The 11127-nt window shown below is 43.3% G+C and overlaps 2 protein-coding genes across 2 annotated transcripts; one reads left to right on the top strand and one right to left on the bottom strand.

Moving 5' to 3' along the window:
* Window positions 1–234: 234 nt before the first annotated feature.
* Window positions 235–2417, bottom strand: LOC308636756 (high mobility group protein B1-like). Its single transcript, XM_081272462.1, has one exon. The coding sequence runs from the start codon at window positions 2333–2335 to the stop codon at window positions 1733–1735; it is 603 nt and encodes a 200-aa protein (XP_081128588.1). The 5' UTR covers window positions 2336–2417; the 3' UTR covers window positions 235–1732.
* Window positions 2418–6607: 4190 nt separating this feature from the next.
* Window positions 6608–9675, top strand: LOC308635538 (polyunsaturated fatty acid (12S)/(13S)-lipoxygenase, epidermal-type-like; the record flags this gene model as incomplete). Its single annotated transcript, XM_081269949.1, is given in 10 exon segments — window positions 6608–6742; window positions 7122–7323; window positions 7537–7618; window positions 7704–7761; window positions 7763–7827; window positions 8104–8331; window positions 8432–8554; window positions 9018–9117; window positions 9223–9390; window positions 9496–9675. Coding segments are annotated over 10 exon segments (1341 nt in total).
* Between the last annotated feature and the right edge of the window lie 1452 nt (window positions 9676–11127).

Genomic DNA, 11127 nt, shown 5'->3' with positions numbered 1-11127 from the left:
GTGGCTTTTAAAATTCTCTCCTTGTTCTGTATGTTGGACATTTTCATTATAATGTGTCTTGGTGTGGGTCTCTTGTGGTTTTGTACATTTGGCGTCCTGTAGGCTTCTAGGATTTGAATTTCCATTTCATTCTTCATGTATGGAAAGTTTTCTAAAATTATTTCATTGAACAGTTGCTCATCCCTTTGGTTTGGACCTCTATACCTTCCTCTATCCCAATGACTCTTTTTTTAAACCTCTGCAATTATTAGTTTATTAGTATCATCCAGGACTCAGATGTTCAGTATTCCTCCTGAAATTACATAAACAAATGCAAATGGAAAGAATCCAGGTCAAAATTATATAACAAAACAGCACTCCATCACAAAATCATGTAAAATTACAAGAACGCTATTTTAAAACACTGGCACTTTAAGAGAATGATAATCTCAAAAACCACAAAATTGCCAAATTTTTCCCTAAATTGCTAAGTAGATAAACATGACTCTAATGAATGAGTTTGGATTTTTGTTAAAAATTAAAAAAAAATCAAATAAGTTGGATAATTGGTAGAGATGCAAAGTTTTTTCCTCATGTCTATTTTGATTTATAAATGGGCAAATCACAATATAGGAAAATATACCCTACTTCAAACTTGGCATTGTAATTTTCTAAGCTGGCCCAATTAAGTAAAAATACTTTCAATGGAGTCTCAAGTTTCCTGAGCAGTCCATATTTAGATAAATGGGAAAAGGCATTTACAGCCAGGACTCTCAGAACCTTTGCTGGGACTAATCTCAACAAAAAATTTAATATGGCAGTCTTGTATTTTAAGCTCACGCTTTTGGGGATTCATTCTCAGGTCTTCTTTAATGTGTTAACTGCAAAATAAAACTGTCATTACATGGTAATGGGAGTTAAGAATATAGATCCTCATGTAAAGATCAGAACATACTTCTCTATTAATCCTTCAAGGACAGACTTTCACATTGTTTGATTCTAATAATCCCATGCTGTGAATAGAATTGGCTACCCTTCACTTGGTAAATGTAAGTGGGCTATGTGAAATTTGCTATCAATTGATCAAGGTTTTGGAGTTTCAGTTACGGATGAAAATGTCCTCAATTCAATTTTTATTAACCCCATCATGATATGCAGGGTGTGTAGACAAAAAGTTTTTTATCATCTAACTATGAAAAGATAAACACTGTAAAAATTCATGTGATCTAAAATGGGCAAAAGCAAGACTAACTTCCCCTCAAGAAGAAAAATTTCAGACCTATGAAAAAGACAACAATACTAATAAAAAAAATTTTATTACTTAGAAGCATTCAGAATGTCAACAAAACAGCTGCAACTTTTTTTTTTTGCAATTACATAGTGGTATTCAGTTAACAGAACAACAATTATTTCGTATAAGCTGCATCAGAGACAACTGAAGATGAAAAACTACCGTTCCCATATATAACTAATTTGTGCTGTGCACCAACAAGAACCTGCTTTAAATTTCCATGCCAATTTACAACCCCCATACTGTACCAGGCAAGGTTAGTGGCTATTGAAAATACCACCAGGACAGGGCTATCTAAAGACACATTCGGTAGTGTGTTAACTATACAAAAAAAGACACTGTACAGTTTAAAAACAAATCTTACACAGCCTTAAATTTCAATTTTTTTCTTTAAAAGGAGTGAGTTGTGTGCAGGGGGGTTAAATGCTTTATAGACAAGAAAAAAACTGTGCTAGAACCAACTTATTCATCATCATCATCTTCTTCTTCATCTTCATCTTCCTCCTCCTCCTCATCCTCTTCATCTTCCTCATCTTCCTCCTCTTCCTTCTTTTTCTTGTTTTTTTCAGCCTTGACAACTCCCTTTTTTGCTTCATCAGGTTTTCCTTTAGCTCGGTAGGCAGCAATATCCTTTTCGTATTTTTCCTTCAGCTTGGCAGCTTTCTTTTCATGAGGCTGCTTACCATCTGCAGCAGTGTTATTCCACATCTCTCCCAGTTTCTTTGCAACATCACCAATGGATAGGCCAGGATGTTCTCCCTTGATTTTGGAGCGATACTCAGAACAGAACAAGAAGAAGGCCGACAGAGGCCTCTTGGGTCCATTGAGATCCTTGAACTTCTTTTTTGTTTCCCCTTTAGGAGGGATATAGGTTTTCATTTCTCTTTCATAACGGGCCTTGTCCACCTTTGCCATGTCTTCAAATTTTCCTTTCTCTTTAGCAGACATGGTCTTCCACCTCTCTGAGCACTTCTTAGAAAACTCTGAGAAGTTGACTGAAGCATCTGGGTGCTTCTTCTTGTGCTCCTCCCGGCAAGTTTGCACAAATAATGCATATGATGACATTTTGCCTCTCGGCTTCTTAGGATCTCCTTTGCCCACGTTTAGTTATTTTTCCTCAGCGAGGCACAGAGTCGCCCAGTGCCCGTCCAGCTCTCACTTGCCACGGTGCTGTCTCTATGGAGCTCAATGTACTGCAATGGCTCCCAATGACTCTTAAGTTTGGTTTTTTTATGTTATCCCAAATCTCTTGGATGTTCTGCTCATGGTTTCTTACTAGCCTTTCTGAGTTGACTAGACTCTTTTCAAGATGATATATTTTGTCTTCGTTGTCTGATGTTCTGACTTCTAATTGGTCTACTCTACTGGTGATACTCTCATTTGAATTTTTAATTTGGTTTATAATTTTCTTCATTTCCAGGATTTCTGTTTGATTTTTTTTATAACCTCTGTCTCCCTGTAGAGTTGCTCTTTTGCTTCATGGATTTGTTTATGTAATTCATTGTTGAAGTGATCTTTCATTGTCTGCATTTGCTGTATAAGGTCTTCCTTAAGACTCCATAACATTTGAAGCATGTATATCTTGAAATCTTTATCTCTGCTGTGGCTACAAACTCCTGTATTGTTGAGTTGTCCTGTATTGTTTATGTTCCTTTTTTTTCCTTGTCTATTCATGATGCTCATGTTTCTTTCCAGCTCTGTGTGACTGCTGTTTTATTATTTTCTCCTATAAATTTGTTTTGCTTTTGTATAGCTCCGAGATCTCTCCTTTGTGATGGGAGACAATGTCTAGAGATGTTGGGTTCACTTGTAATTTAAAGTAAATTCATTAGTTTCCTAAGAGGAAACTAATGATGGCATATAGAGAACTGAGGTTTGGTCATAGGACTTTATGTTTAGGGGAAAAGATGTGAGGATCTGGGGATTAGTATATCTTAGCTACTTTGGAGGAGAGCTCTAATGAAGGGAGATATTAACAGGAAAATAGACAGGAGTATTTGGGGGTAGCTAAGTACTTAGGAGGACTATAAAAAGCCTAGAAACATTCACCTATTTGCATTTATTAAATTACATGTAGTAGAAGTAGTAAAGCTTGGGAGGTTGGGAGGGGAAGAGAAGGAGAAAGAAAAGTACAAGGAAAAGAAGAAGAAAGAACGAGAGAAAAGGAAGGAAAAAAGATATATAAAAAAAGAAAGAAAGAAAGAGAAAAAATGCACTCTTAGAGTTCGGTTTTCTTCTCTTCCAGTAGGTAGCATTGTGCTTTCCAGGCTGCGTCTCTGCCCTCAGGATGTAGGAAGCAATCCCTGTGAGGTGGCTCTCCCTCCCCTGCCAGGTGGCTCTCCCTCCCCTGCCGGGTGACTCTCCAATCCGGTCACTTTGGGTTGCTCCCAGTCTCTAGCCTCCTCACTTCTCCTGCCCGCCAGGCCCCACTTACTGGGGCTCCTGTCCACAGCTCTAGCTTCACTCTGGGCATGCACCACCCTGGCCGTCCTGCCCTCTTGAATAACTGAGCGCTCTCTTTGTTTGTTAGTTACCCAGTCATCATGGCTATGGAAAGAGGGAGTTGGAAACTGGCAACCTGTTCTGTCTGATTCCCTCTGATAGCCACGCCTACTGAGAGCTGGTGAGAAAGGTTTCGGTTTTTGCTGCTGGGGGGAGGGGGAGTTGGAGGTCAGGTGCCTTTTCAGTTTCCCTCAGCTCTGATATTCATGCCCACAGAGAGCTGGTGAGAAAGTTTTTGAGTTATCCCAGCTGGGTGGAGGGGGTGCTGGGGGTCACACACCTGATCTGTCACCAAACTCTCTGCCATGAGATCTGCCCAAAACTGCTGAAGTCGATTCTTCAAGAAGGTGACCGCCCCTTTCCACACCTGGGTGTCCGGTGAGGAGGATGGACCTGGGCCGTTTCTCCACTAAGTCACCCCTTCAGTTCTCTGTCTGGTGCCCTGTGGAGGCATGGGTGACAGATCTCCACAGGATCTGAAACTCTGCTTCTCTACACTGCCAGAACTCCGTAGTGCTCAATTTGGCCCGCTGCAGCATGCTGTTGTCCTGCTGGTCCTGAGTTGGGAGTTTTAAGAGAAATAATCTTACAAATTGAATTGAGATACTACTACTAATATTCTACTCCCAATAGGATAATTTTGGTCTTATATATGGCAGAATTGATTGTTCTAGAAACCCATTTCAAGCTAACTTATGCAATAAAGAGGGGGTATTGGAAAGACACTTGGGTGTCTCATAGAACCCAAGGAGAAGAAGTGAACTGGGTCTCATAGGACCTGGAAAATCCTCAGGAACTCAGTTTTTCTTTCTAGTCACAATCTTCAGGAAGGGGAAAATGGCTCATGGGTTGAGTAGATAATTCACAGTATTTAAATTTACTACAGATGAATTTTAAGTAATAAGAAATGAATTCTGAGTTGTGATTAGACTGTGAGCATCTGAAATGTGAAAAATGGGTCTTCACAGGCAGAATCAGTGGAGGGAATATGTTGCCATAGTGTAAGAAGAGTCTTTTTCAAAAAGAAATGGAGGCTCTGGATGACGGTGGCAGGTCAAAGGTTGTGAGAGATTGGGGTCCATGGGGAGCATAGGAGAGTTTCTCATTGTGAGGAGGAAGGAAAGAGGGTTTTGTGGTGAACGGTGTGACCTTCACAAGAGGGTCACTGACAGATGGCTGCTGGGGGAGCAGGAAGGGTTGTGACCACTTATGTTCCCAGGGTTCTTGAGTATTGGAAATGTGGGCATGAACAGAGAGGCATCAGAGAAAAACTAGACTTTACAGTAGAAGTTTCCAAATCTTAGCTGCACTTAGCCAACTTACCAGATGACTGACACGGTTCATGCCCTCCAGAAAGCCTGGCATGCCCACAGCATGCCAAATGCAGATAACAAGGAGGGTAATTTATGACAACCTCAGCACTTTGAACTCCACAAGTTGAAAGTTTGTGTTTATCAAGAATAGTCGTGTAAGCTTTCAAAACTCTTTACATCAGTTAAATTGGTTATTGTTATTATGCAACTTATACAGGAAATAATGGTGGAATAGCAGTATAAACTTATGGGTATTCTTTTTATTAAAGTCAAATTGAATACTTTATGACCATATAAACAGCAACCATTAAAAAAAATCGCTGTCAAATTATGGACTAGCAGTATGCAAAATAACTGTTAAAAGGTTTGGGGAAAACTGCAAAAGGTCTAGACAGATGTTGCCTTTGGTGTTTTTCCCCACAACAACCTTTAGGTTTTAGCTTCATTTTAAATAAATGTAAACACACCTGGATGTGGTTTCTGTAGGGAAGAACTAAGAGAGCTTGTTATGGACCCATACTCAAAGAAAACACTTTGGCCCTATAGAAAAGAATTCATGAATGACTCTACATTTAGGATGTCAGAGTTAAAACAAATGTTTAAGGTACATCTGAATACTTTCAGATTCCCACTTTCGTCACCTATTTTGAATGACTATTTCAATATGCAGAGATGGAGCATTTATACAAAAATTTATAGATTTAATGGGTTTTGTTCACTATAGGGCAGGAAGTTCAGGGAATAGTAAGCCCAGATGAGCAGGATTGCTCAGGGCTGGGAAAGTAGGCATGGACATGCAAAGATGGAATAGTTGAGATGTGTACCTGGGCAGCACTTGTCAGGATGAGAATGAGGAGGACCAAAACCTGGGACTCAGGCTGGGAAAGAATTAGTTCTGAAAGGAGCATACCCATGGGGCACATTAAGGGTACTCAGCCTGTGGTGCAGGCTTCAAATAAACCCTGTTTCAGGATAACCCAGTGGAAACTTCATGATTCAACCTGAAGGGGAATTACAAACTCCCTCTCTTGGCTCCTGAATCTGGACAACAAACATATCTATTTCAGCTGTGCAACATTACCTGTATTCGACCTCAACACAAAGCTCTGCATCTTTGCCAAGATGGCTTAGTCACTTTCCACTGAAAAACATTCCCACACTTCAAGATTCTCTCTCTCTCTCTCTCTCTCTCTTCTGTACAATCCATTGCTTTCTCATTGATTTTTCACATCAAAATTAGGTTGGGGGGTGATTCTAGTATTTAGCTGTCATCTTCTGCATGGCTGGGTGTTAGGGAGTGCTTGCAAGGTAACATTATACTTCTAGGATAGCTGGGAGAAACCCTGGGTGCAGAGACTATAGTGAAACAGATACCTGCATCTGAGTGGGAGAGGTGAGAGGAGGAGCTCTTTCAACCCACACACAATAGGGGCATTCCTCTGGGTGTGGTGCCTTGGGAACTGGGTCTCAGATCCTCTTAAGTGCTGACTTTCTTCCAGGTTCCTGTCCTGGTTCAGGCAAGATGGGCAAGTATGTGATCCGCGTCGCCACCGGGGACTCGCTCTTGGCGGGCTCCACCAACCTGGTGCAGCTGTGGCTAGTTGGCGAGCACGGGGAGGCGGACCTGGGGAAGCTGCTACGGCCATTGCGGGAGAAGGTGAGTGCAGAGCCTGGGAGCCAGGGCGAGGAGGAGCAGCCCGCACGTTCTGGAGCCCTAGGCCAGAAGCAAGGGGAAGTTGGGCCAGGGAATGAGATGGTGTGAGGGCTGGGTGCCTGATAGAAAAAAAGGAAAGTGAGAAGAGAGAGAATCGAGTAGTATCTCTGCTTGGGTGGAAGGAGTAGGGAAGATGCTATTGGAGGCTGGAGGCTGGAGCCCCGCAGAGCTAGCTGTTCTTCCTCACCGCCACCTGCTTCAGGTCTCTCCCTGGGTGTCCCCCGAGGGACAAACAAAGCCAAGTTTCCTCGAAAGCATCCAGACTCCACTGCCCTCGCTAAGGACCTCATAACGTGCCTCTGCGGAATGTTCTGTTCCACAGAAAACGGAGTTGGAGATCGATGTCCCCTTTCACCTGGGGCGCCTCCTGCTGGTGAAGCTGCGCAAGCACAAAAGCCTGTTGAATTTTGACTGGTTCTGCAAGTGGATCGCGGTGCAGGGCCCAGGGACCCAAGGAGAGGTCCATTTCCCTTGCTACAGCTGGATCCAGGAAGACAGGATTCTCTGTCTACCCGAAGGCACAGGTGAGGGCTCTGGGTAAAGGGTGTGACTCCTCCAGGAAGCGAGGGTCGGGATAGGGGATGCTATGATATAAAAGGGAAAGAGGAGAAAGATGCAGAGGTAAGAAATGCAAGAATGGGATTCAAGAAGAGAACTGATGGAAAGGCCCTGCCGTGGGGCTGAGTGTGAGGGGGGTTCCAGGGAGGACGCCTGTCTTTTGTTTCCCCCTTACCCAGCCCGGTCGGTGAGTGATGACCCCCAGAATCTGTTTAAGAAATATAGGGAACAGGAGCTGGAGGACAGAAGGAAGGCTTATCGGTGAGTCCCAGAAAGCTTCTGATCCCTACTACAGTTAGGAAAACCTCTTGCTCCACCTACTCCCGACTCTATGTTCTTCCTCCAGGTGGGGCTCCTGGAAGGATGGGTTAATCCTGCCTGTAGCAGGGAAGACGCAGAGGGACCCTTCCCAGAAATGAACGATTTCTAGAGGATAAGGATTTGGATTTCACCCTCTCTCTAACAAAAGAGTGAGTGCCAGGTCTGGGTGGTAGCCCACACCTGTAATCCAATTACTCCAAAGACTGAGGCAGGAGAATCACAAGTTTGAGGCCAGCCTCAGCAACTGAGCAAGACCCTGCCTCAAAAAAATAAAAAGGTTTGGGATGTAGCTCAGTGGTAAAGCACCATGAATTCAATCCCCCGGTATCTCAAAAGAGAGTGCTGGATTGAGGTTGGGCACTTTCTTCCCAGGCTGTAAGGTGAGATTTTTTTCTTATTCTTCTTGCATGTCATTCTTTACACAGGTTGAAGAACTTGGCCATTAAGGGGATGTTGGATCTTGCAAATTGCATACATAGACTGGAAGATTACAAAAAAAATATTCCCACGTGGAAAGACTGCCCTGGCAGGTCAGTTACCACAACCTACCGTTCCTTCTGCCCTCCTGATGACCTGGCTGACCGTGGGCTCCTGGATGTGACATCTTCTCTCTATGGCCAAGATGCCCTCAGGCTGTGGGAAATCATCAGTAGGTGAGGGTGATACAGAGAGTGATAGAACGAGGGGGACCACAGGTACAGAAGGTCCTACGTTGGCTGGCTGAGTCACAACAACCTTTTCCCTGCGGAACAGGTATGTGCATGGGATGGTGGGACTCTTCTATAAGAGTGATAAAGCCGTGAAGCAAGATTCAGAGCTGCAGGCCTGGTACAGAGAGATCACTGAAACTGGACTGCAGGGTGCCCAGGACCGGGGGTAAGGCCTGGATCCTCCCCAGTAACCTGTGTCAACACCCACCCACTTGTCAACTTTCCCTGCCTCACAACACCATAAGACACCCTTCCTTGAGGACCCTGAGAATTCCCTGGACTTTTCCATAGTATCCAGAAATCTTAATGATCACTCCTGATTTTCCCAGCTCCTTTCCTTTATCATCCTCTCATATACTCTGTTACTCCTTATGCACGAAGAACTTTCTCCAGAATCAGATACATGACTTCTCTTAGATATTTTTCCTTACTTGTTTCTACTCTTTCCCCCATAGCTCTAAGGTTTATCCCAAGTATATCCTATTTGAGTTCACATTTTATGTGAATCATGGAATTCAGAGGCCAGGTCCATAGGAAATTCTTTAATGTATCTCTGAATATCTTTCCCTCATGTCCAAATATTTGCCTCATTCCCTGGTCTCAAATCCTCTCATTCTCAATTCACTCAGGTTCCCTCTCTCCTTGGAGTCCCTGGATCAACTCTGCCACGTTGTTACTATGTGTATCTTCACATGCACTGGTCAGCATGCTTCAGCCCACCTGGGACAGGTAACCTGTGTGATCATCCCCCAGGGACTCCTGGGATTAGAATATGAGGGGAGTTAAATGCCTGGGCCATTAACCTGGGTTTCTGAGTGGCTCTTCTACCCGTAGCTAGACTGGTACTCCTGGATCCCTAATGGCCCATGCACCATGAGGAAGCCTCCACCCATCTCCAAGGCTGTGACAGAGAAGGATATAGTAGACTCACTGCCTGATCTCCACCAGGCCCGTATGCAGAAGACGTTCATCAGGTTCCTTGGCAGATGTCAGCCAGTCATGGTTAGAAACAGATGCCTGGGTTCTGGGGGAGGAGATAGCTAGAGAGAAGGGCAGTAGTCTTGGCTGAGAGGCCCAAGGAGCTGAGCCATCCTGTTCTCTTTTCAGGTGGCCTTGGGGCAGCATAAGGAGAAATATTTCTCAGGCCCTGGGCCCCAGGCTGTGCTGCAGCAATTCCAGGAGGAGCTGGCTGTCATGGACAGAGAGATTAAGGTCCGGAATGCAGACTTGGATCTTCCCTATGGATACCTTCAACCTAGCATGGTGGAAAACAGTGTGACCATCTGAGAGGTCTTGCCCACTTTGATTCCAAAGCTCACTGTCCCCACACACCCTTATACTCTTGTTATCCATGCCCATGTTCTCTGCTAAACAGCTGCCCCCAAAAGCTGTGTTGTCAAGGTACCTGGAGCTGCCCATCACACAATGTGGGGAATAAACAATGTTTGTTCCCATTGCACATTGAAACGTAGGACCTTCTGTACTTGCCTACCTTAATGTCTACAAGTTCTATGCTTCCTTTTTTTTAAAGATCCAATTTATTTATTTATTTTTTAATTGGTTGTTCACAACATTACAAAGCTCTTGACATATCATATTTCATACATTAGATTGAAGTGTGTTATGAACTCCCAATTTTTACCCCAAATGCAGATTGCAGAATCACGTCGGTTACACATCCACAATTTTACATAATGCCCTATTGGTAACTGTTGTATTCTGCTACCTTTCCTATCCCCTACTATCCTCCCGCCCTTCCCTCCCATCTTCTCTCTCTACACCATCTACTGTAATTCATTTCTCTCCTTGTTTATTTTCCCATTCCCCTCACAACCTCTTATATGTAATTTTGTATAGCAATGAGGGTCTCCCTTCATTTTCATACATTTTCCCTTTTCTCTCCCTTTCCCTCCCATCTCAAGTCTCTGTTTAATGTTAATCTTTTCTTCCTGCTCTTCCTCCCTGCTCTGTTCATAGTTGCTCTCATTATATCAAAGAAGACATTTGGTATTTGTTTTTTAGGGATTGGCTAGCTTCACTAAGCATAATTTGCTCTAGTGCCATCCATTTCCCTGCAAATTCCATGATTTTGTCATTTTTTAGTGCTGCGTAATACTCCATGGTGTATAAATGCCACACTTTTTTTTTATCCATTCATCTATTGAAGGGCATCTGGGTTGGTTCCACAGTCTAGCTATTGTGAATTGTGCTGCTATGAACATCAATGTGGCAGTATCCCTGTAGTACGCTTTTTTAAGGTCTTCAGGGAATAGTCCAAGAAGGGCAATAGCTGGGTCAAATGGTGGTTCCATTCCCAGCTTTCCCAGGAATCTCCATACTGCTTTCCAAATTGGCCGCACCAATTGGCAGTCCCACCAGCAATGTACAAGTGTACCCTTTTCTCCACATCCTCGCCAGCACTTGTTGTTGTTTGACTTCATAGTGGCTGCCAATCTTACTGGAGTGAGATGGTATCTTAGGGTGGTTTTGATTTGCATTTCTCTGACTGCTAGAGATGGTGAGCATTTTTTCATGTACTTGTTGATTGATTGTATATCCTCCTCTGAGAAGTGTTTGTTCAGGTCCTTGGCCCATTTGTTGATTTGGTTATTTGTTATCTTATTGTCTAATTTTTTGAGTTCTTTGGATATTAGGGCTCTATCTGAAGTGTGAGGAGTAAAAATTTGTTCCCATGATGTAGGCTCCCTATTCACCTCTCTTATTTTTTCTCTTGCTGAG

The sequence above is a fragment of the Spermophilus citellus genome (genome assembly GCF_964194105.1).
Source record: "Spermophilus citellus genome assembly, chromosome: 17".
Taxonomy (NCBI): domain Eukaryota; kingdom Metazoa; phylum Chordata; class Mammalia; order Rodentia; family Sciuridae; genus Spermophilus; species Spermophilus citellus.
This window is presented reverse-complemented; position numbering and strand designations above follow the sequence as displayed.

What these genes read in the sequence shown, in the direction of transcription:
- LOC308636756 (XM_081272462.1), bottom strand. Translation starts at nt 2,335, where the DNA reads ATGTCATCATATGCATTATTTGTGCAAACTTGCCGGGAGGAGCACAAG.